At 46.2% G+C, this 25,037-nt stretch overlaps 1 protein-coding gene across 2 annotated transcripts in view; it reads right to left on the reverse strand.

Annotated features, from left to right (window-relative positions):
• The window catches only part of LOC115477049 (HHIP-like protein 1), a 47,208-nt gene extending 26,154 nt beyond the window's left edge, over positions 1 to 21,054 (reverse strand). For both annotated transcript variants that reach the window (XM_030213662.1, XM_030213663.1), the window contains exons 1-3: positions 20,193 to 21,054; positions 3,184 to 3,830; positions 606 to 749 (exon numbers count right to left, since the gene is read on the reverse strand). In XM_030213662.1, the coding sequence (XP_030069522.1) occupies positions 606 to 749; positions 3,184 to 3,830; positions 20,193 to 20,474 (1,073 nt within the window). In that variant the 5' untranslated portion in view covers positions 20,475 to 21,054. The remainder of the gene's footprint in view (positions 1 to 605; positions 750 to 3,183; positions 3,831 to 20,192) is intronic.
• Between the last annotated feature and the right edge of the window lie 3,983 nt (positions 21,055 to 25,037).

The raw sequence follows: 25,037 nt of genomic DNA on the forward strand, positions 1-25,037 counted from the left end.
ATCCCGCGCAAGGCTTCGTTCTAGTCTGATGTCCTGCACGTGCAGGACGTCAGAAACAGAATGAAGTCTTCGTGGGAAGAAGAGGACCTCCTCGGCTGGCGGGGATTGGGGTCCCCCGCCAGCAAAGGTAGCCCACAGCGACAGCGGGGGAGGGTTGGCGGCGGGAGGGGGGGTCGAGAGGGTCATCATCAGGGGGGTCCAAGGCCAAATCTAGGGGGGCCAGGCCCCCTGGCCCCACGTAGCTACGCCACTGCCCCACAGTAATCAGGTAGTGTGAAGTAATGTGCCCACACTACCCAATTAGTGCAGGCACGCCTACTCTCCGCTCCCAGACATGCCACGTGCTAGAAAATAAAAAAATATTTCTCAGCACAGGATTAGCGCACGCTCCGCAGAACACTACCCTGGGATGGATCAACGCGTCCCTCGGTAGTGCTGTTGTGCCTTAATATAAGGGCCCCTAAGTGTTTACACAAAAGTGCCAAAAATGGAGAATAAAGTTAAGAACAAGCAAGCTTATATTTTAGGTAACACAGTTATTATATTTTTCACAGCTTAATTACCCAGCGACGATACCTCTCCAGACAGAATGTGAAATAACATACATGTTTTGGGCGTTTCCAAACTTCCCAAATGGGTCACCTGCCATTCCTCCATCCCCGGTGAATATGTAAAGATATCCATCATCCCCAAAGAGCAGCTCTCCTCCATTGTGATTGGATGCAGGTTCATCTATCTCCATTACAATCCTATTCAAAAATACGGAAGAAAGAAAAGGCACATTGAATGAAAATGTATGTGCGAAGACCGTGAGGTAAACAAGTCAATGGCCATGCATATACAGAAAATGAAGGAAGTGGAGCCTCTAGGCAATGACATACCTACCTTGGTTGCCACCTGGGGCAGAGCACCCCCCTCCCCCAAGCGTGTCCCAACACCCTCCCTCCTCTGAACAAAGGGGTGCACTGAGCCGTCGTGAGGCTGTCGGCTCTGCCGGTCCCCTGTCCTGGAACAGGAAGTTGACATCAGAGGGGGCAGGGGACTGACAGAGCCGACAGCCGCACGATTGCTCAGCGCACCCCTTGCTGCCTGCACCTGGGGTGGACCACTCTCACCGCCCCACCCTTGGTATGCTTGAATCCCTATGGGAAAAGTATTGGACATAGGTTCAATAACTGCGGTGGATTACAAAGTCTAGAAAATGGAACTAAGGCAGAGGAATCTGTGTAGAACCTGTGAGGAACGAGCAAATCAATCTCTGCCATCAACATCTTGATTGGGGGGAGGGGGTCTGGAGAGAAGTCATTGTTAGTATCAGGTCATCAATCCATTAATTCTAGAAGGTCGTGTGCCCACATTTCCGACTAGCCTGCAAATCTGCAAGCACAACTTATAAAATAGTTCCATAACCTAATGATTTAATTAGCCACTAATTGGCCTTAACAACTAATTATTTGCTATAACTGGTGTTAATTGGCAGTTATGCATGTAACTACCCTTTAGTCTGGAGCGTCCCAAATTGTGGGTTGGGACCCTATGTTTGGGGTAATGACCTAAGTGGACTCTCCATCGGTGCATCATTATTCTGCACACAACTTTATTTGGCCGTAATCATAGGATCACAGCCAAAAAAGATTTGAGAAGCATTGCCTTATTCAGTATTCTATAAGTCATGTACTCAAATTCTAGAGCACAGAACTCTGAGGGAGGCGTGGACCTGGGAGGGGCATGGGTGGGCCAGGGTATGTCAGACAGTTAGGCACAAGGGTTATAATATACTACTATTTATTTTATTTTTGTTATATTTGTACCCCGCACTTTCCCACTCATGGCAGGCTCAATGCAGCTTACATGGGGCAATGGAGGGTTAAGTGACTTGCCCAGAGTCACAAGGAGCTGCCTGTGCCTGAAGTGGGAATCAAACTCAGTTCCTCAGGACCAAAGTCCACCACCCTAACCACTAGGCCACTCCTCCACACAAGCATTTATGCCAGCCATCATGCCAGTTTAAGTGCTCAAGCCTAGAGTTAAACGCCTAGGGATCCACGCCGAAATCCAAGCGTATTCTATAGCTACACGTGTAACTTAATTGGCTTAAAAAGCTACTGAGTGGTTCATAGCAAGTCTTAACAAGCAATAATGAGCACTAATTGGCAAGAATTAGAATTTAGGAACACTACTCTATAACGAAATGCGCCTACATTTTAACATGCGCAGGCAAAAAGGGATGTGGTTATAGGTGTGGAAATGGGCATTTCGTGAGCGTTCCAAAATTTGCACACCTACTTACAGAATATGGTCCAGTGCGTGTAAATTTACGCACAGGGATTTATGCAACATTTTCGTTGGTGTAAATGGATGCACGTACTTTTAGGCAGTAGAATACCAACTAAGCGTATTCTATATACCACGGCTAAATTAAGGCACGGCTTATAGAATACGCTTAGAGAGAACTGTTTACCGCGCAGATTTTTTAGTCACCATATACAGAATCTGGCCCTAAGTGTGTAAATGTAGACTTACTCTAGTATTCTATAACGGCAGTTGCACACACTATTGCCATTATAGAGTTCTCACTTACGGACCATCTTACTGCACCCAGCTTTAGCTGGGTGATCTTTATAGAATTACCCTCTATGTTACAACAAACATAGGGGCCAATTCTATACCTGGGTACATAAGCAATCTTATAGATCACTAGCTAAGATGGCATTTACATGCCAACATTTAGGTGTGTCCACTTTAGAAGCCAATCAAATTTCGGTTTTGGTGTCAAAACTGGCCCGAAATCCATATTCGGCCATTATCCATATTTGGCCATTTTTGCCCGAAAATCCCTCCTGGACCAAAAGCACAACTACTCTCTGCTCTGCCTCCCCAACCGCTGCAGCCCTCCTACCCACCCATAGGACCTTTCCCTGGTGATCTAGTGGCCTCTTCGTGGGCAGGAGCAATCCCCAGTCACTCCTGTCCATGCTGGCTCCACAATCAAAATGGCTGCCGAGACTGCCGTGGAAGGTTGTAGCAGCCATTTTGAGACTGGAGCTGGCGTAGGTTTAACACCAGCAGCAGACAGCAAACGCGCAGCCTGCCGCTGGTTGAATATCGAGCCCCCTGTTAATAAACATTTAAAAAGTAAATAAAATACATGTTTGAAAAATTTGTGCACTAACACACCAGTACCTTTCAGAAGCATGATCCACCACGTTCATATCAACAGAGGAAATCTTGAACTCACTGATTCTAATTTTCTCATCAAACCCATCTTCCACCGAATAGTAGACGTACAATTTGCCATTATGTTTGAATTTAGGATGGAAAACAATTCCTAGAAAACCTCTTTCGTCTCCTTCCCAGGGTGAAGTAAGGACCACGTCAGATATGTTCAGAAATGGTCTTTCGAGCCGGGCTCTGTTGGGGAGGTAGGCCCAAACTAAGCCCACTTGCTCTGCAACAAAAAAACGGTGAGTGCCGTCGTTCGCATGTACCATAGCCACAGGATTCTGTAGGCCATTCGCTACTTCTACCAGACACACTTGCAGACACCCTTCCGAGTCGGCAGTCATTAACCCAAGGTTTTGGTTAAGATTAGTATTTGACAGGAGTCGAGGAAAACAGTAGTCCACGTCATCAAGTGCCAAATAACGGCAGAACTTTCCCATGTGATTTTCCAATGCTATTAGCTGTTTGTCTCCAGAGATATAACCAAATATGGACCTGCATTTTTGCCACACATCTATGCAATAATCGTCACAAAGCCCCGCAATGGTCCGCATGGGAGTTGAAGAATCTTCAGCGTCGTACAAGTGAGCAGCATAAGGAGAACATTCCTAACAGAAAGAGAGGACACATCTGAACAAAGTTATGGGCCTCAAGATGCAACACCTGTGAATACAAAACATCTGACGCACACAAGTTCAGGAGATCTCGTTCCTAGAAAGGGTTACGGCAAAACAAATTCCTTCACCTTGGCTCTTCGTAGACCAATAATATCGTCAACCAGTAACCAGTTAAAGAACCAATAAGAATTTTTAGGGTAGAAGATAGAATTTGAGTGGTCCTGGTTGCTTAAATGTTTTCATTTCTGTTATTTCAGATTAGTCAACCCAGTCCTCGGGATGCACCCAGCCAGTCAGGTTTTCAGGATATCTGTAATGAATATTCAGGAGAGAGAGATCTGCAAACAATGGAGGGAGTGCATGCAAATCTCTCTCATGCATATTCATTGTGGGAATCCTGAAAACCTGACTGGCTAGACTGGGTTGAGAACCCCTGTTTTAGACTGTAAACCACTTAGATATGCCCTGGGGCCTGATTGACAGCCTAATACATAAAATTATTAAAAGTTGAATACAAGCAGTATACTAGAAATGAAATCTCCTGAAAATCCATAGCACAACTAACTACTATCATGCCTCAGTCAGACCTCATTGGCTGTGATAATGCCCCTGGGCACAAAGCTTGTGGACTGCTTGGATTGGACAGTGCTCCTAAGCAATGTGATAAAACGCAGGTATGATTATCCATAGCACTACATTTTAAAGATCACTATTGGTATATTTAATCATGGGTTTATCAAAATTTCAGGAAAAGTTTCACATATAAAAATTGGAGTTAATTAAAGGAGATTGTTGATGTGTAGAGCAATTAAGTGGGCCGTTTATCAGCTGGATTCACTTTAAATGTATGCAGTGCTGCAGGCGCAGTTACACTGAATTCTGCTATACTCCCTTCAAAATTTATATATTGAGCAAGTTAGAACCTGAGTTTCACTTATCAGATATATATATATAGGGATTGGCTCATTTTTGAGTTGGTAATATGCAGCCATTTGCTACAGTGAAGAGTAAAATGCAGTGGCGTTCCTAGGCTGGCTGACACCCGGGGCGGATCGCCGATGCACGACCCCCCCCCCGGGCAAAATTACTCCCCCCCCCAGGTGCATTTTTACCTGCTGGGGGGAGTGCCGCACGCCTGTTGGCTCCGAGTCCGCTCGTTCCCTGGCTGCTGCTCCCTCTGCCCCGGATCAGGAAGTAACCTGTTCCGCACAGAAGGGAATGAGCGGATTCGGAGCCAACAGGCGCGCGGCACCCCCCCCCCCTCCAGCGGCGTGCACCCGGGGTGGACCGCCCCCACCCCCTTGGTACGCCACTGGTAAAATGTCGCCCTTCCTGTCAGTGAATGAGCAGTGATTGGCTCATGCACTGACAGGAAGGGAGACTTTTGTTTTTTTAATGATGACGCTTTCCCTCTGGGTTTACTTCACTTCCCCTAACACCTTCCAAAAAAATCCCTGGTGATCTTGAGGTCATCCCACAATCCCTAGGGTTGACCCCCCCCCCCCCCCTGAGTCCTACCCCGATACCACTAAAAAAATTCCCCAGAGGTCTAGTGGACCTCCTCCCTGACCCCAGAGATGACCCCTCAAGTCCCTCCCAACACACCTCAAAAAAATTCCCTGGTGAACTAATGGACCCCATCTCCCTTCCCCAGAAATTACCTCCAATTCCCCCCCCCCTCCAAAAATATCCCTGATCTAATAGACCCTGGCCCCCTCCCCTGCATACCTTTTAAGGAGTTTTATTTATTTATTTATTTAATTTCTTATATACCACCTACAAGTTTAAAAGCTACAGGAAGGAGCAAAAGGAGCACTCGGGGAGGACAAGGCTATAGCTGAGAGACCGAAAGAATTCTTTGCTTCTGTCTCTGTTTTATTGGTATATCTGATAAGTTACAACTAATTTTAGAGAGTGAACCTAAGTGTGATATTGTGCTTAGATAAGGAAAATATAAGAAATCTACCTATACCAGAAATGGTTTTCAGAGGTGACGATGCGGAGGAACTGAAAGAAACCTCGGTGAACTTGGAAGATGTACTGAGCCAAATTGACAAGTTAAAGAGTGATAAATCACCTGGACCGGATGGTATACACCCCAGGGTATTGAAAAACCTCAAACATGAAATTGCTGATCTGCTGCTAGTGATCTGTAACCTGTCGTTAAAATCGTCCGTAGTACCTGAAGACTAGAGGATGGCCAATGTGAAACTGATTTTTAAAAACTGTCTAGGGCTGATCAGGGAAATTACAGATCAGTAAGCCTGACTTCAGTGCCGGGCAAAATAGTAGAAACTATTATAAAGAATAAAATTACAGAACACATAGACAAACATGGTTTAATGGGACAGAGTCAGAATGGATTCAGACAAGGGAGGTCTTGCCTCACCAATTTGCTTAATTTCTTTGAAGACGTGAATAAGCATGCTGATAAAGGTGAGCCAGTTTATGTAATGTATCTAGATTTTCAGAAAGCTTTTGATAAAGTACCTCATGAGAGACTCCTGAGAAAATTAAAAAGTCATGGGATAGGAGGCAATGTCCTTCTGTGGTAAGAACTGGTTATTGGACAGGAAACAGAAGGTAGGGTTAAATGACCATATTTTTTTCAATGGAGGAGAGTGAATAGTGGAGTGCCGCAGGGATCTGTACTGGGACTGGTGTTATTTAACGTATTTATAAATGATCTGGAAATCGGAATGACGAGTGAGGTGATTAAATTTGCAGATGACACGAAACGATTCAAAGTTGTCAAAACTTAGGCAGATTGTGAAAAATTGCAGGAAGATCTTAGGAAACTGGAAGACTGGGCATCCAAATGGCAGGTGAAATTTAATGTAGACAAATGCAAAGTGATACACATTGGAAAGAATAATCCAAATCATAGTTATCTGATGCTAGGCTCCACCTTAGGAGTCAGCACTCAAAACAAAGACCTGGGTGTCAGTGTATACAATACGCTGAAATCTTCTGCCCAGTGTGAAGTAGCGGCCAAAAGAGCAAAGAGGATGCTAGGAATTATTAGGATGCAAAATAAGACCAAAAATATTATGGTGCCTCTGTATCACTCCATGGTGCGACCTCACGAATTACTGTGTTCAAGTCTGGTCGCCGTATCTCAAAAAACATATAGTGAAATTAGAAAAGGTTCAAAGAGCGACAAAAATGATAGGGGGGAATGGAACTGCTCCCATATGAGGAAAGGCTATAGAGGTTAGGGCTCTTCAACTTGGAAAGAAATGTCTGAGGGGTGATATGATTGAGGTCTACAAAATCCTGAGTGGTATGGAGTGGGTGGTGGTGATGAATCGATTTTTCACTCATTCAAAAAGTACAAACACCAGGGGACACTCAATGAAACTGCATGGAAATATTTTTAAAACAAATAGCAGAAAATCTTTTTTTCACTGTCAGAATAGTTAAGCTCTGGAACTTGCTGCCGGAGGATGTGGTAACGGTGGTTAATATATCTGGGTTTTAAAAAGGTTTGGCCAAGTTCCTGGAGGAAAAGTCCATTGTCTGTTATTGAGATGGACGTGAAGGAAGCCACTGCTTGTCCTGGAATTGGTAGCATGGAAAGTGCTACTAATTGGGTTTCTCCCAGGTACTTGTGACCTGGATTGGCCACTGCTGGAAGCAGGATACTGGGCTAGATGGGCCATTGGTCTGACCCAGTATGGCTATTCTTATGTTCTTACAGAAGCGCTGTACATTCAGGTGCAGTGAGTGTTTTTAAGTCCCTGGAGGGCTCACAATCTGCATTTGTAACTGAGGCAAGACAGGACTGATGCCCACTCACTTCTGCCTCCACCACCAACATCTTTCAGAAAAGTGATACCTGACCCACACAGTGCATCCTGGGACACAGCACGCAAGGTCAGTCTGCCAAATGAGGCATAAAAGATATAGCAGAATTAGAAAAGTTACAGAGAAGGCAATAAAAAGATAAAGGCGGTGGAACAACTCTCATATGAAGAAAGGCTAAAGAGGTTAGGACTCTACAGCTTAGAAAAGAGACAAATATAATACAGGTCTATGAAACTACAAATCGCATGTTTACTGTTCAATGGCGTTCCGAGGGGCGCTGACACCTGGGGCGGATCGCCGATGCGCCCCGCCCCCGGGTGCAGTGCCCCCCCCCCCCCGTGCAGCTTGACCCCCCCCCCGGCGAAGGGACAGCCCCCCACCCTGGTGAAAGAAACCCCTCCCGGGTGCACGCCGCTGGGGGGGGGGTGCCGCGCGCCGGTCAGCGTCGTTCGTTTCCATGCTCCCTCTGCCCCGGAACAGGTTGTTCCGGGGCAGAGGGAGCATGGAAACGAACGACGCTGACCGGCGCGCGGCACCCCCCCCCAGCGGCGTGCACCTGGGGTGGAACGCCCCCACCACCACCCCCCCCCCCCTTGGTACGCCACTGTTACGGTTTCCAAAAGTACAAGGACTAGGGGGCACACAATGAAGTTACTAAATAATACATTTAAAACAAATTGGGGAAAAAAATATTTTTTCACTCAACATGTATTTAAGTTCTAGAACACATTGCCAGAGAATGTAGCAAAAGCAGTTAGTGTCTTGTGGTTTACTAAAATATTTAGACAATCTCTACTAAAGGTGGACTTGGAGAAAAGCTACTGCTTATTCCTGTGATAAGCAGCATAGACTGTTTTCTTTGGGATCCTGCCAGGTACTTATGAGCTAAATTGACCACTGTTGGAAACAGGATACTGAGCTTGATTGAACTTCAGTCTATCCCTAATACGGCAATTATGTACTTCTGCAATATTTTGGCAGACTAGCTCTGCATGAAGTCAGGCACTGCCATTTTGAAAGATTAGAACATAAGAACGTAAACGCTGCTATACTGGGACAGACCGAAGGTCCATCAAGCCCACTATCCTGTTTCCAACAGTGGCCAATCCTGGTCACAAGTACCTGGCAAGATCCCAGAACAGTAAAACAGATTTTATGCTGCATATCCTAGAAATAAGCAGTGGACTTTCCCTATCCATCTTAATAATGTCTTTTGGACTTTTCTTTTAGGAAATTATCCAAACCTTTTTTAAACCCTTCTAAGCTAACTGCTTTTACCACATTCTCTAGCAACAAATTCCACAGTTTAATTACACATTGCGTGAAGAAATATTTTCTCCAGTTTGTTTTACTTAGCCCCCTAGTCCTAGTATTTTTGGAAAGAGTAAACAAGCAATTCACATCTACCCGTTCCACTCTACTGGGTATTTTATAGTCCTCTATCATATCGCCCCTCTGCCGTTTTAGCCTTTCCTCATAGGGAAGTCCTCCCGTACCCTTTCTCACTTTCATCGCCCTTCTCTGTACCTTTTCTAATTCCTCCATATCTTTTTTGAGATACAGTGACCAGAATTACACAGTATTCGAGGTGCTGTCACACCACTGAGTAATACAAAGAACATAAGGACATAAGACTAGCCGTACTGGGTCAAACCAATGGTCCATCCAGCCCAGTATCCTGCTTCCAACAGTGGCCAATCCAGGTCACAAGAACCTGGCAGAAACCCAATTAGTAGCAACATTCCATGCTACCAATCCCAGGGCAAGCAGTGGCTTCCCCCATGTCCATTATAACATTCTCATTATTTTGTTTTCCATTACTTTTCTAATAACTCCTAACATTCTATTCGCTTTCTTAGACGCTGCTGCACGCTAAGCTCAGGGTTTCAACATATCATCAACGATGAAACCTAACATAGTAACATAGTAGATGACAGCAGAAAAAGACCTGCACGGTCCATCCAGTCTGCCCAAGAAGATAAATTCATATGTGCTACTTTTTTTTATTTGTACTGTCCTCTTCAGTGCACAGACCGTATAAGTCTGGCCAGCCCTATCCCCGCCTCCCAACCACCAACCCCGCCTCCCAACCACCAGCTCTGGCACAGATCGTATAAGTCTGCCCAGCACTATCCCTGCCACCCACCACCGGCTCTGGCACAGACCGTATAAGTCTGCCCACACTAGCCCCGCCTCCCAACCACCAGCTCTGCCACCCATTCTAGGCTAAGCTCCTTTTCCTGGGGTAGTGACTCCTAATGTTGAACCTTGCATCACGTAGCTATAGTTTGGGTTCCTCTTTCCCCCATGAATCACTTTGCACTTGCTCACATTCAGGCCCGCCAAGAGAGGGGATGGGGTGCAAAATTCCCCAGGGCCCAGCCTCCTAGGGGGGGGGGGGGGCCTGGTGCCTGCCTGGCACTAGCATGGCTCGCCTGTTCCTGTGTCGCAGAGCTGAGTTATCATGTTAACTCTGCTCTGCCGGCCACAGGCCCTTCTTCCTGCCACGTCCTGCCTCCTGTGTAAAGCACTTCCTATTTGGACGTGGGAGGAAGAAGGACCTGGGCAGCAGAACAGAGCTAGCAGGAGAGAATACATGCAAGTAAGCAGGCGGGGGGGGGGGGGGGGGGGGGCGTGGGCCTGGAGGGGGGTGGCGCGCGGGCCCAGCTTTGTCACTCGGCAGCCCTGCTCACATTCAACTTTATCTTCCATTTGGATGCCCAGTCTCTTGAAATTTTTCACAATCCTCTTTCAATTTAACAACTTTGAATAACTTTGTGACTTCAGCAAATTTAATGAAACTCACTAGTTATTCCCATCTCTTGATCACATTTATAAATGTTAAAAAGCAGTGATCCTAGCACAGACTCCAGGGAACCCCCCACTATCTACCCTTCTCCACTGAGAATACTGATCATTTAACCCTACTCTCCGTTTTTTTATCTTTTAACCAGAGGTAGGAGCAGACATCACTCCTGCCTCCCAATTTAAAGGTATGGGGGGAGGTGCCAGGGGGGTCCATTAGACTACTAGTGATTTTTTTGGGAGTGTTGGGATTCACTCTGTTTGTTTAAGCTGATGATATCCAACTTCTTTCATTAATAGATCACTTTAGTCCTACAACAATTATTAATATCAATGCAAATCTTTCAAAAAATAACAACATAGCTTCAGGAACATTTTTTAATTCTTAATCCAGATAAGTCAAAACTATTACTTTTTACAAACCATATTTATTTATTTATTTATTTATTGCATTTGTATCCCACATTTTCCCACCTATTTGCGGGTTCAGTGTGGCTTACAATACATTGTGAATGATGGAAATACAATTTGTTACAACTCGGTTATGGAATTACATTGTGAGGAGTTATGCGAAGACAAAGTCAGCGTATCGTTGAGGGAATAGGACAGATCGTGAAGTACTTATTATTTTGATTACGATTAATCCGTTCTCTCAAGTCACTTCTACACTGTTCTGCTTTGACTACTTTGGTACCTTCACTAGTCATATCTCAAATTGATTACTGTAACTCTCTCCATAAAGGTTTTCGACTGCTATTCAATTAATACACAATGCGAAGAAATCTGATCATATCAACCCTCTCTTGAAGAATTCCCATTAGCTCCCCATATCCCACCATATCACGTATAAATTGCTACTTACGGTTTACAAAATTTTAGACTCAACAGAACCACTTTATCTTTGCCGTCTGCTCCTTCTTTATGTTTAAATCTGTTTTATTGACGATAAGATCAATACAATGCAGCAAAAATATGCTTATTTTATTTTTGTACCCCGTGCTTTCCCACTCATGGTAGGCTCAATGCGGCTTACATGGGGCAATGGAGGGTTAAGTGACTTGCCCAGAGTCACAAGGAGCTGCCTGTGCCTGAAGTGGGAATTGAACTCAGTTCCTCAGGACCAAAGTCCACCACCTTAACCACTAGGCCACTCCTCCACTATATATATATATGGTTAAGGTGGTGGACTTTGGTCCTGAGGAACTGAGTTCAATTCCCACTTCAGGCACAGGCAGCTCCTTGTGACTCTGGGCAAGTCACTTAACCCTCCATTGCCCCATTGCCCCATATAGTGGAGGAGTGGCCTTAACCACTAGGCCACTCCTCCACTATATATATATACCATTGTACAAAAGAGAAATCAACCAACATTCACAGAATCAATAACTTTTCCTTTTTCTGTGATCCTTCTTTATACTTCCATACGCTCTCTCCACTCTCTCGACCACAATTTGCTCATTGTTCCAACTTACAAACAGCTTCAACATGAACATACTCGTGTCTCCTTCTTTTCAGTACAGGGACCGTATCTATGGAACCTTCTACCTGTCTCTTTGCAGAAACAGACTTCCCTATTAACTGACATTGAGACGTAACTATTCAAGGATGCCTTTAGTTAATTTTCTTCCTTAGCAGAGCGCCTGGTTACACTTTGAAAGAATCGGAGCATTCCTACTGTTTTTTTCTCGCCCCCTCTTTGTCTTACTTAAATATATGGATTTCCTCCCTTTTTACCTTACTGTCAAGCCAGATAAATGCCACAGCAAGTTCCGCCGCTGTGCACTTCAGAAGTATTTATCCCCTTACAGACTGTTTCTCTACATAAGTGTGACTCTGAACAGGTATCTGATACAAATTCCCATTGGTCCAAAGACTTGGATGACAATTATCTGGAAGCCGACACCATTTCTGACGACAAGGCCGGAACCAGCGCTCGTCCAAGTGTTGCCTCTGCTGTAACGGTGTTACATCAGTACACCCTCTTCTTCTGCTTCCCATCTGCCAGACTGTTTGCTGTTGGACTCGTGTGCATGATCATACTGTGTATAGGTTTGGTTTTGCTTTTCACTACCTTGTTTACCTATACTGCTGCCAGTGATCTTTGGATCACCCTTACTGCCTTTCCCACTGGCAACGTTACCTTGCCAGCCGGAAACGCTACGGTACTTGCAACTACTTCAGTACTTGCGACTACCCCAGCAATACTTGCAACTACTTCTGTATTTGCATCCACTCCTGCTCTACCACCTACTACAGCATCTTACACAAAACTCCAACAGTACACCACAATCACGCGCCCGTTTGGATATAGCCCCCCCCAGACGATCTCAAAGATCAGCCCCGCTGCCACCAGTCATCCCACCCCCTGGGCAGACACATCTGCCACGACAGACTTTTCAACTGGCAATCCTCCAGATCCTATTGAAACCTCTGCAACTACTCCTTTCCTCACTGATCCTCCTGTTTTGTATTCTACAACTGTTCCCAATCCTATCAGTAGCTCGGTCCATATTGTCCCCAATCGTACAACTACTTTTGAGGATAATATTGCCTTGCTTGAATTACGACCCACCCCTCCTCCTTCTTCTTTGGTTCCTGCTAGTGACGCTCCTCCTCCCACACATACTACTTTAGCCACGTCAAACATCACCATCCCAGCCACTCGTCCTCCCAGATAGCTCCACACGCCTAAGTGACCATCAATATATGTCCCAGAATTTACCAGACACTCCGCCTTCTCCACCTGATTCTCCCCCACCGTCGCCCTTAAATTTAGGTGCACACTTGATCCCTGAACCCCCAGAATATCTAAGACCATTAATTCATCCTCATTGGGACCCTGCTCCAGAAGACGATCCTACTTGGGACCCCTTCACCAGATACCACACACTGTGTGAACCTTTGTTTGACAGTTGGACATTAGGTCCTAGCCGTACGGTTACACACACTCAGTTACTGTTTGGAGGAATCTTAGGCTTACAAATTGAACAAACAGACGACCTCCTAATCAGGCCACAAACTGGTGACATTGTAGATTTTTGGGTAATTACATACGCTGTACTGGGCACTGACTGGATTCCCTTTCTGTTTATCAGAGAGGTTGGATCGAGACCTTTGGAAGTATATGGTATTTTCCAAATCCCAGATCCTACTGAAATAGGGGCTATTAGAATTTACCCCCCATACCCAAATACCTGTTGCTAAAACCCTTGGGATAAATTTGTCGCTCTCCTTAATCAGTAGCCGTTACTTACCTTTCGTACAATTGTGATACAGTGCCTCATTATGAAAACTACCAACATGAAGTGCTTAGCCCTCCTGTTGTGTGTGCTCACCACACCCATGATACATGGAACACAGTACCTAGCAAATTTTCAAGAACAATTTACAACCACTTATGAAATAACATTACCCACTACCAAGGACACAACCACTATCACCCTTGATGTGTGTGCTTACACAATGTGTGGGGAACATCCTGTGCAGCAATATTTGTCAGCTTTTGAAGTATACCTGTGTCCCTTCCCCAATTGCGGAAGTTGGGCACAAGTATGGTGGTATACAGGTTCATGGGTTCCCTACTCAGGTACTGAGATTCCAGATCTAAAAAGGAGCATTTCCATCATGAAATTGCGAGTCACTGGCCTCTGCCAAATGACCAAATGTAATCCAGTGGCTATCACTTTTAGAGGAGTAACGGATGTTACATACAGAACTTATTCCATAGGAATTGATGCCCCAGGTAGAGACCCCATTGGAAAATTCAAGATTGTTCCACCCCCAGCCCAACCTACAGCGACCAATCCTTTAGTGCCGACAAAGATCCCAGAAATAAAAATTCCCTACCAGATTGTACCAATTAATGATTCTAAAGATTTGGTGGCGCTAGAAACAGGATTTGGAGAGACAAACCTATGGCTCGATTGGGCACATTATACAACAAAGAGTCTGAATATCTCTAATTGTTATTTTTGTTCCCATGCAAGAGCAGAACCAACAGTTGTTCCTTTCCCCTTAGATCTCCAAAATGATCCAGATGGATTTTGGTGTATGTTGCAGTTATTGCAGGTTAAAGAGGACATAAATCAGTCTTGTCAACATCTTGACGAGCACCACCCCTACTTACCCCCTCGGATGAGGGTCCCACCTGCATTCAGGATTCCAAATCCTGCTACCAAATATCATACATGTCTGGAACGATATGGGGTGAAAAAGACACGGTTTTTAGGAAACTTAACCAATTGTAACACAACCTTAGGAAATGGGACTCTGAAAAATCTGAACCTAACACGGTTCTCACAAGCTAGAGCAGACATATGGTGGTACTGTGGAACCCGCACTATCCGCCATACACTTCCTAACAATTGGACAGGCAGATGTGCCCTAGTCAAATTGGTCATTCCAATCATTATAGCATCCTTGCCTCCTCCTCATAGCAGCTCTTCCTCACGAGTGAAGAGAAATGCAATGCCTGGATCTTTTGATGATCGGGTCTATATAGATGCTATTGGAGTTCCAAGAGGGGTTCCTGATGAGTTTAAAGCTAGAAACCAGATAGCTGCAGGATTTGAATCAGTTTTCTTTTGGTGGGCGACTATCAATAAGAATCTTGACTGGATCAACTATATATATTACAATCAGCAGAGATTTGTGAATTACACTAGGGATGCAGTTCAAGGAATTGCAACACAATTAGACGCCACTAGCCGGATGACGTTGGAAAATAGATTAGTTCTTGACCAACTTCTAGCAGCGGATGGAGGGGTGTGTCAAAAGATAGGCACCCAGTGTTGCACCTTTATCCCCAACAATACAGCTCCAGATGGATCAATTACCAGAGCTTTAGAAGGCTTAACCTCACTGTCGCAAGAATTGGCAGAGAACTCTGGTGTTGATACATCCTGGACAGGTTGGATGGATAGAGGTTTTTGTAAATGGAAAACATTTATCATTTCAGCTGCCACGACTATAATCATAGTGGTAGCAATTTTTGTTCTAGTAGGATGTTGCATAATCCCTTGTGCTAGAGGCTTAGTAGAACGCTTAATTGAAACCGCAATAATGAAAAAGACAGTAGCGGGACAGTATACCCTGCACGAAAACCTCCTTCCCAACACCACAGGAGATAACCCATTGGACTATCTCCCTTTGGGAAGGACCAATCGCTATGCAACTGTTAGAGACACTGGAGAGATGTCTGCAACTGTACAATCAGATAATAGCGCACAGGGATATAATGTAACCATATAAAGCTGTATAAGATGATATGATAAATTGTGCAAATCTATGCAAATGTATAATTAAGATATAATCAGTATATAACCAATGAATTTGTGATTTATAACAATATAAATATATTGACATACATAAGAATAAGATAGAACCTGCATATTAAAAGGTTGAAGAAAAATTATATTGTAGTAACCATAAGTGTTAGTAGGATTGACATAATTGAAGTACTGCCAAGATGATACTTTCAAACCGAAAACGAAACAAATTGTACCAGTTGACCTTAAGACTCAGATAATTTTATGGCCTCATAGAATACCTTCTGGAATGGATGGTACCAAGGTACGTTAACCCTGGTGTCACCCTATGGGATAGGGTGAAGAGGGGAATGTTAATATATGGCCTAGCTTTAAGGCTACCACTGGAATAGTGATGGCCAAAGCTATGCAGCCAAGAACAACTGGAAAAAATACTGACTAGGCCAAACAGCAAGCAAGTGAATTAATATTTGAGAATCTGAAAAAAGCAGGTCTGAACAATGAGTCCTGATACAAACTGGTACAACCTTTAAATCAAATATAGCACCTGTAATGAAAGATCAGATGAATAAAATGGAGCTTATTAGTTTTGGTATACAATGATACAGAGGTAATACAGAGTTCATGAGATGGTATGAAAAGTATTGCAGCCGGAAGATGTGAAACTGTTATCTCAACGCTTCCCAAAACATGTTGATAATTAGCAGTAGCTGAGAACGGAAGGAGGTGGGCACATCAGACAGCAGACCGCATGGGAAAGTATGCTCTCAGAAATTGCGAAATATTAGGAGCTAGGTATCTCACCATTCACTTCTATGGAGAAGGTAGAGTATAAAAGAGGGGAGATTTTGGCTTAGTTTGAGTCTTCTCCAAAGCCTCTGTCAGACGGCGAAGCCCTGTGCGGCTGAAACCAGAATCTGATGTCTGTATTTGTATCAACTTGAAGACCTGTGTTTGGGTAAGAAATAAAATGTATCTATCTATCTAAACCTATCTCTGTCTTTATTTTTATTGATTCTATCTTCTCTTTACCTTATATTTAGCCTACCAGGTAGATCATATACAAGTGACACTCAGTCTTTGCAGAAACTTAGACAGATGTTTAATAAGATTTATGTGGGAACATAAATGGCCCAGAGTATATCTAGATCCAGGAAAAAAAAACAGAAAGCAGTAATTATGGGAATTAGTTTTCAATTACGGCTCCTAATGCCACCCCAGAATAGACCTTGTGATTGGGTGACAATGGAGGTCAGAGAAACTATACAGAATCTGTTATATGAAATAAGTACCTTTAGTCCCCCGTATGACAGAGTCAGAAAGAGGTCTATAAGAAGAGGTAATTAAAAACACTGTGTATACATACTTTCTTTATATTTGATTACATTGTAAGCCGCCTAGATGGTACGTCCAGCTGGTGGATTAGTAAATTGAAATAAACTTGACCCCCCCTCCGTCCAGCATCTCCTTTCTCTCTTCTCCCTCCCCCCCCCCTTTCTACCACCCTGCCCCCTTGTTCAGCCCAGTGCCTTAAAAGGTGAAGAACAAAATTTTTCTGTTTTTTTTACTTGATAGCTTTCCTTATCTACTATAATAAAACGCAGCCTCAACGTTCTGAGGACACTGACGTCACTGAAGTCACTCACACACCGGTTCGTGGTTTCATGGTGGTGAAGCCACCACACCATCTTCATGCCCCGCCCTCGCGTCACACATGATGACGTCAAGGGCGGAACACGAAAACTAATGCACGGGGAGCAGTAGGGAAACACGCGGAGCGTGTTTCCTACTCCTCCCCTTCCAAGAAATCCCAGCCGCCGCTGACGTGCACATCAACCCCGCCCCTTTCGCCACATAGCCCCGCCCACGGTTGCACACGCTTAACCTCACCAACCTCCCTCCTTTCCTGTCACCTCCCCTCCCCTATTGCATGTTTCCCTGGTGGTCTAGAGGTACCTGTTCCATCGGCCCAGGAAAGAAAGAGCCCCCTCTTTCCTCCCGTAGCGGTGGCTTCCTTGCTGCATGGTGTGGGAGTCCGGCTCTCGGCGTTTCAAAATGGCCGCCGAGAGTTCAAGCTGCCTCGCGAGACTTCAACTCTCGGTGGCCATTTTGAAATGCCGAGAGCCCGACTCCCACACCATGCAGCAAGGAAGCCACCGCAATGGGAGGAAAGAGGGGGCTCTTTGTTTCCTGGGCCGACGGAACAGGTACCGGAAGGGGAGGGGAAGGGAGTCCCGTGCCCGCTAGCGCCCGTTTCATCAGCGCCAGAAACGGGCCATTTTTACTAGTCCTATATAATAAAACTCACCCAAAACGTTCTGAGGACACTGATGTCAATGCAGCCAAGCCACTGACGTCACTTCCGTCATGAAGGGTTCATGGTGGTGAAGCCACCGAAAGCACCAAGTCTCTGGGCCCCGCCCTCGCATCAAACGTGATGACGTCGAGAGTAGAGCAATGGCTCAACGCATCGAGGGTGGAGCAATGGCGTCATTGGCTTCAGAACCAAGAAGCTCATGAAGGTGCGTTCACGAGGTCCGGAGCAATGGCGTCAGTGGCTTCAGAATGACGAACAGGTGGGTGGGTAGGTAGGAAGGGAGGGAGGGGGGGTGTTGGGGAGGAAAACCTTGCTAGCGCCCGTTTCATTTGCTCCAGAAACGGGCCTTTTTTAGTAGTGTAGATATAAATATCATGCAATAAAATTGAATATCACTAAAACTGCTTTAAAAACTAATTGTAGCTGGTGGAAACAGCAGTAATAAAGGCTATATTTTATGCTCCTTTTTCTACATTGTCCTATAAATACAGTAATATATGGCCAAATTTCAGTGAGGATATCCTGTTTACTTATGGGTTCATCTTAACTGTTGTTGTAATCTGTCTTGGGACGCCTGGTGTTATAAAGACTGGAAATAAAATTAAACTCTTCTTTCATTGGGGCACATGGAATCACATCTTCATCTCATCTCTTTTGTACAAATTGATTATTCTGTTTTGAGCATGTTTCAGGGACAAGTGGTTTTCATACGTCAAAATAATAAAAAGAAATATTTTCTTTCATGCAGATCTCTCATTTGTTTTAACATAACTAAATGGGCTTTAAGCCCCTAATGCAGTCCATTGGTTTCCTTATATTTTGTCCTTGTGATGACATATACTGTACCAAAAACTGCCCCCACCCCATAGCAATGCTGCCATCCCCCTCCAGTGTTCTAGAGTCCTACCTTGCCATCCACCCTGGTGGTGTAGTGGCCTCTGTGTGGTCAGAAAAGAATCCCACTCTTTCCTGCCCGCTGCCACCACTCCGTCTCCGGCGCTCTCCGCTTCTGTGCTGAGGGCGCCACCGCTGTGTTTTCCCAAAATGGCTGCTGAGCCTTCGACTGCCGCCAGAACCCTCAGCAGCCATTTTTAAAATACGGCGGGGCCGTCCGCGGCACAGAAAAGTGGAGAGCGCCAGAGATGGAGTAGCGGCAGGGGGGTGGCAGCATTGCTATGGTGGTGGGGGGAGCGTAAGGAAGGGTAAGAATGGCAGTCTCTGGTGCCCCCACCAAATGTTGGCGCCCCCTTGCCATGCATACCCTGCTTACCGCGTTCCACCGGCCCTGCCTCCTTGCCCCAAGCCCAACTTCTCTCACACTCTTCCCCCCCCCCCCCCCCACACCCAGCATCTCCCCTCTTCCCGAGTCTACCTTTAATTTGTTTCAAAACTTGCCAGGCGGCGGCGGCAGCGATTCACAGGCGCTGTCCTACCACCAGCCCCATGTTCTTTCTACTTCAGTGGCCTGCTGTCTCTGAGGTAACTTCCTGTTTCAACTGGGGCAGGCCACTCAGCAGAAAGGGAAGATGTGGCAGGGCAGCACCTGTCAGAGGCATAGCCAGATGGTATTTTGGCAGGGCAGGGGCGTGATACACCTGGAGGGGGGTGCCCTGCCCAGGGTGGCAACCAAGCTAGGTATGCCACTGTTGGGGATCCTAATTAGCTAAGGTATTTATTTTGAGGTGTGATGCCAAGGTGGGGCAGAGAAATATTGTGCCCACCCACTTTGGGCTCAGGCCTGCCCAAAATTGTGTCCCAAAATTTAATTGGGGGGAGGGGACGGTAAGGCACCCAGTACTTGCCGTCCTGCCTCCTAACCAGCCCAGGCAGGGAGAGCAAGGACAAACGGCAAAGACAACAGGACCATGGAGAATGAGCGATTAGTTAGGACAACAGTGGCAGTAATAGAGAGAGCAGCAGACAGCATTACACTAGGCGCGCGGGCTGGTGGGGGGAGGGCAATGAGAGAGGGGAGAAGAGCGCGTGCAGGGCGGGGCGGGGCGGCGGCTCACCCACCTGGCATTGCATAGGATGTCCTGCACGTGCAAGGCGCAGGTCTCATGGCTGTGCGGGTCGAGGCGCGCGGGCTGGTGGGGGGTGGGGGACTATGAGAGAGGGGAGAAGAGCGCGTGCAGGGCGGGGCGGCGGCTCACCCACCTGGCATAGGATGTCCTGCACGTGCGAGGCGCAGGTCTCCTGGCTGTGCGGGTCGAGGCGCGCGAGGACGTCGTGGTAGCGCGCGAGCAGGTCGCGGTCCCGGGTAGAGTCGCAGCAGCCGAAGTCCTTGTACTGGACGCAGAAGAGGAGTTCGCTGGGCGGCCGGAAGGGCGGCTTGAAGTCCAGGCACTGCGGGTGTGAGGCGACGCGGCCCGGCCGGGAGAGCAGCAGGAGGAAGGCCAGTGTGAGTAGAGTCGCCCCAGCCCCTCTCTGGCCCGCCATGGGGGTAGCGGGAGGCTCAGCTGCGTCCGCCCCCCGCCCCAGCTGAACGGTCTGGGACTAGATGGCCCGGCGGGGAGAGATGATAAAGGACGGATTTGCCTTTCTTCCCCGACTGCCTTCGAGAAGGGGGAAGGCTCGGTCCTGTCCGGCCCCCTTTCGGGGCCCAGGTTGCATCTAATTTGTACTGGGTCTCGGTCCAGCACAAAAATGAAGGGGTGGGAGTAACTCAGAGTCTCTTTAAAGTTCCAAACGGTCGATTGCAGACATGCAAAGTTCTTCTTGTCTGCTCCAGCCAGCTGTCTCTCTCTACAGCCAAGCAGGCTTGACTGACACAGTTTGGTGCATTCCACTGTCTAAATCTCTGGAAATATTTTTTTCTTTTGTATTTGAAAGTTCAAGCTGATTGAAATGTCCAGACTTTCTCTCTCTTACCAATGCAAGCAGATGCTATGAAGATGGATGAGAACCACAAGACGCTACTTGCCTTCCCACATGTCTTTTTTGCAGTACTTTTCCTTCCTGTACCTACAGAGATCTGGCTCCTCCTATGTTGCCATCACTTCTGATTTATTTATTTAGATTTTGCTCACACCTTTTTCAGTAGTAGCTCAAGGTGAGTTACATTCAGGTACACTGGATATTTCTCTGGCCCAGGAGGGCTCACAATCTCAGTTTGTACCTGAGGCACTGGAGGGTTAAGTGACTTGCCCAAGATCGCAAGGAGCAGCAGTGGGATTTGAACCGACCACCTGTGGCTTGCAAGACCAGTGCTCTAACCACTAGGCCACTCCTCCAATCCCTGTTTTGCCTACTCCTCAGCCTGTGGTGTAGCCACTGGTGGGCTCAGGTCCACCCAGCAGCAGCACAGGAGCAATGTGGCTGGCAGGATCCACTAACCCCACCAGCTGAAGACCCCCAGCATCTCTCCCTCTAGGCAGGGTTGCCAGGTGGAAAATTTTTTTCCAGCCCGATCGAGCCCAAAAAACAGCCCAAAACCCGCCCAAACACAAACCCCGCCCCTGACACCCCCACCCCCGCGTCATCACGCCCGCCCCCGCCGTCATCAACCCCGCCCCCGCTGTCACCGGCCCCGCCTCCCACGTCATCGGCCCCGCCTCCCCGTCATCGGCCCCACCTCCCACGTCATCGGCCCCGCCTCCCCGTCATCGGCCCCGCCTCCTACGTCATCGGCCCCGCCTCCCACGTCACTAACCCCGCCCAAAACGTCATTAACCCCACCCAAAAACGTCACTAACCCCGCCCCCCCCGCGGCCGAAAAAACCGCACTGAAGGCCAAAAACAGCCCAAAAAACCGCAACCCGCCGCGGGCAAAAATTTCCCGCGGCGGGTCGCGGAAAACCGCCCAATTGGGCGGTAAAACCGCCCACCTGGCAACACTGCCTCTAGGAGGCTGGGGAGGGGTGTCACCACAATAATACTCCCCCAACCACTTATACCTTTAAATCCTTTAGTTCTTTGCTGGCAGCAAGTAGCAACACTTGGCCCCCCCCCCCCCCCCCCCCCCCCCTTCCTACGCCACTGGAAACACCTACTTACTTCAGAGAGTCACTGAAGAGGCTATTCATCTTTCTTGCTTGAGACCTTTCAGCCTAATGTTTCTGAGGAGATAAGACGAACTCTGTCTCCTGATAGAGCAAAAAATGGAAACTTCACTTAAGCATAACGGGGGTCTCTAAACTGGTCCCGGGTGGGTGGCAGCTCTCGGAGCATGCTGTTTCCCATCATGCTTTTCCGGTCCATAAATTGGATCTGACTTACCAAGCAAGGTTGTTTTTTTTTTCTGCCCATGCATTCTATCCCCCATTTCTGCCCCTCTCTCCCCCCCCCCCCCCCCCCCCCCCACTTCCCTTCTGGAAGATTTCAGCATGCAGCTTATAATCAGCCCCAACTCTAGCAATAATAATAGGAATACTTTTATACTGTGATTACCAATTAACTGGCTGATTGCAGATTTACAATAAGAGTTTAATAGTCATTTCTGAGATATCACAAATTATGGAGGGGTTATCTAAACTAATAAAAATTCAAATCTTATCTCAAAAACAAAAAAAGGTTTTACTTGGCGACGAAACAGTTTATAATTTGATTCAGATCTAATGGTAAGTGGGAGTAAATGCCATGTTTTAGCTGCCTGTTAAGAAAAAGAGGAAGTACGGAAACAATTATATTTTTCACACATGGATAAGTAGCTCTCACTACTTGGATCCTTCTTGTGAAGTGACAGAGGCCTCAGGAATATGCTGAGAGCAAAGGGGCCAGTGGTAGGTGCTGTCTCTAGAGCCCGGGATTAATGAACCATGCCTACCAAAGATGAATCCTCTCAGCTTTTGGTCTTACAAAGACAGCTCAGCCCCAGCTTATACCTGTCATAGGCTGGTCACCATTGCTATCAAGGTGGGGAGGGGGGGGCTGCTTCTTAATCTTGGTCAAGCTAGCTGCGACTGCCTGCTTTCATGGAGGAAGGCCCTAGAAAGCCTGTGGGTGCCTTGGCATTCCACGGCTCGTGGACCTACCTCCCAGAAACGCCATAAGATCATCCCGCAAATTTCTCAATCTGCACTTCCCCAGCTGTAAAGGACTAAAATACAAACTGATGCATGCCACCATCTTCTCTTACATAAGCACGCAGTTGTGGAATGCATTACCTACAACCCTGAAAACTATTGACGAAATAACTAACTCACAAATCTCTGAAGACATATCTCTTCAACAAGGCCTACAAAGAGAACCAATAGCCTTACTAAACTACCAGGCCAAACCACCCAGTTACGAAAGGTCACCTTCTATACTTACCCGCCTAACACTCTCCTTTTTCTCTTCCCGTACTTAATCTCTGTGCATTACTAATTGCATCTGATATCCTGGAATGACAATGTCATAACAAAACTCTGTAAGCCACATTGAGCCTGCAAATAGGTGGGAAAATGTGGGATAAAATTGCAATAAATAAAAATAAATAAATGCAGGTTTAGGGGGAAATGATGTGCAGATGAGAGAAGGGAAGGGAGGAAGGGGAGTTGGAAGGAGCAGGGGTAAAAAAAAGTGAGAGGAGAGAAGGGGGAGAGAGAACGTCACACACAAACCCACACAACCCAATCTCCTCCAGGAGGCAGTTGCTGTGGAAAGTGGGGAAACAGGTGGTAAAGGTTATCTAGCACAATCACTGAAAAGGTCAAACATGGTTTTGTCTCCCTCATTAGACTGTTCTTAAAAAGGACCTGCATCCTTTGAGCCATGTCAGTGACTTGAAATGACTTATGTTGCCCTTTACATTAAATATTTTGGGGACCCCCCCAGCTGTATATTGTGTAATATTTAAAAGAACAAAAGCATGTAATTCTTCTCATTTTCAAGAGAACAAAATCTCTTACAAAGTCTAAATTAAGAACATTTTAGAGAAATCACTGGAACATTTGAGTCGGAAAAGGCTGATGTATTTAAACATATGTTTTGCAGATGATCCTTCACACAACACAATGTGCAGAAAACACCCTGAGCCATAAAACAAAAAAATGCCAACATTTTTGTGGGCTTGTATGTCCATACAAAACTGCATTTGTGAAAAACATGGAAATGTTGGCCCTTCTCACTAGAAAACTTTCACGCTTGGGGGAAAGTTACAAACATAGATTATTTTACTGTTAAGCCCAGTTATTAGTAACTAGGTCTCACTGCATAAAATGGGACCGTGGTAAAATAACACATCTTAACGGTAGTCCACATTGATAATGTCCCCTCCTTAGTCCAGTACATACGAAATTTTATTTAAGTTTCTAAATAATGTGCTGCAATGATGTGAATTACTGCAAAACACCTCATTAATTGTGCATTTCATGAAAACAGGCATGTGGAAAAGGTTCCACAGGCTCATTCGCAAAAATGGCATCTACAGTAATTATCTAGATGTTGGGCTATTGTAACGTCCTTAGAGGGTACAGAAGTTTCCTTGTTGCTGCAGTGTTCTTTTGAAAACCACAACCCCACCCCCCCATTTCTATAACAGGTCACTTACAGTGGGGGAAATAAGTATTTGATCCCTTGCTGATTTTGTAAGTTTGCCCACTGACAAAGACATGAGCAGCCCATAATTGAAGGGTAGGTTATTGGTAACAGTGAGAGATAGCACATCACAAATTAAATCCGGAAAATCACATTGTGGAAAGTATATGAATTTATTTGCATTCTGCAGAGGGAAATAAGTATTTAATCCCTCTGGCAAACAAGACCTAATACTTGGTGGCAAAACCCTTGTTGGCAAGCACAGCGGTCAGACGTCTTCTGTAGTTGATGATGAGGTTTGCACACATGTCAGGAGGAATTTTGGTCCACTCCTCTTTGCAGATCATCTCTAAATCATTAAGAGTTCTGGGCTGTCGCTTGGCAACTCGCAGCTTCAGCTCCCTCCATAAGTTTTCAATGGGATTAAGGTCTGGTGACTGGCTAGGCCACTCCATGACCCTAATGTGCTTCTTCCTGAGCCACTCCTTTGTTGCCTTGGCTGTATGTTTTGGGTCATTGTCGTGCTGGAAGACCCAGCCACGA

The sequence above is a fragment of the Microcaecilia unicolor genome, chromosome 9 (assembly GCF_901765095.1).
Source record: "Microcaecilia unicolor chromosome 9, aMicUni1.1, whole genome shotgun sequence".
Taxonomy (NCBI): Eukaryota; Metazoa; Chordata; class Amphibia; order Gymnophiona; family Siphonopidae; genus Microcaecilia; species Microcaecilia unicolor.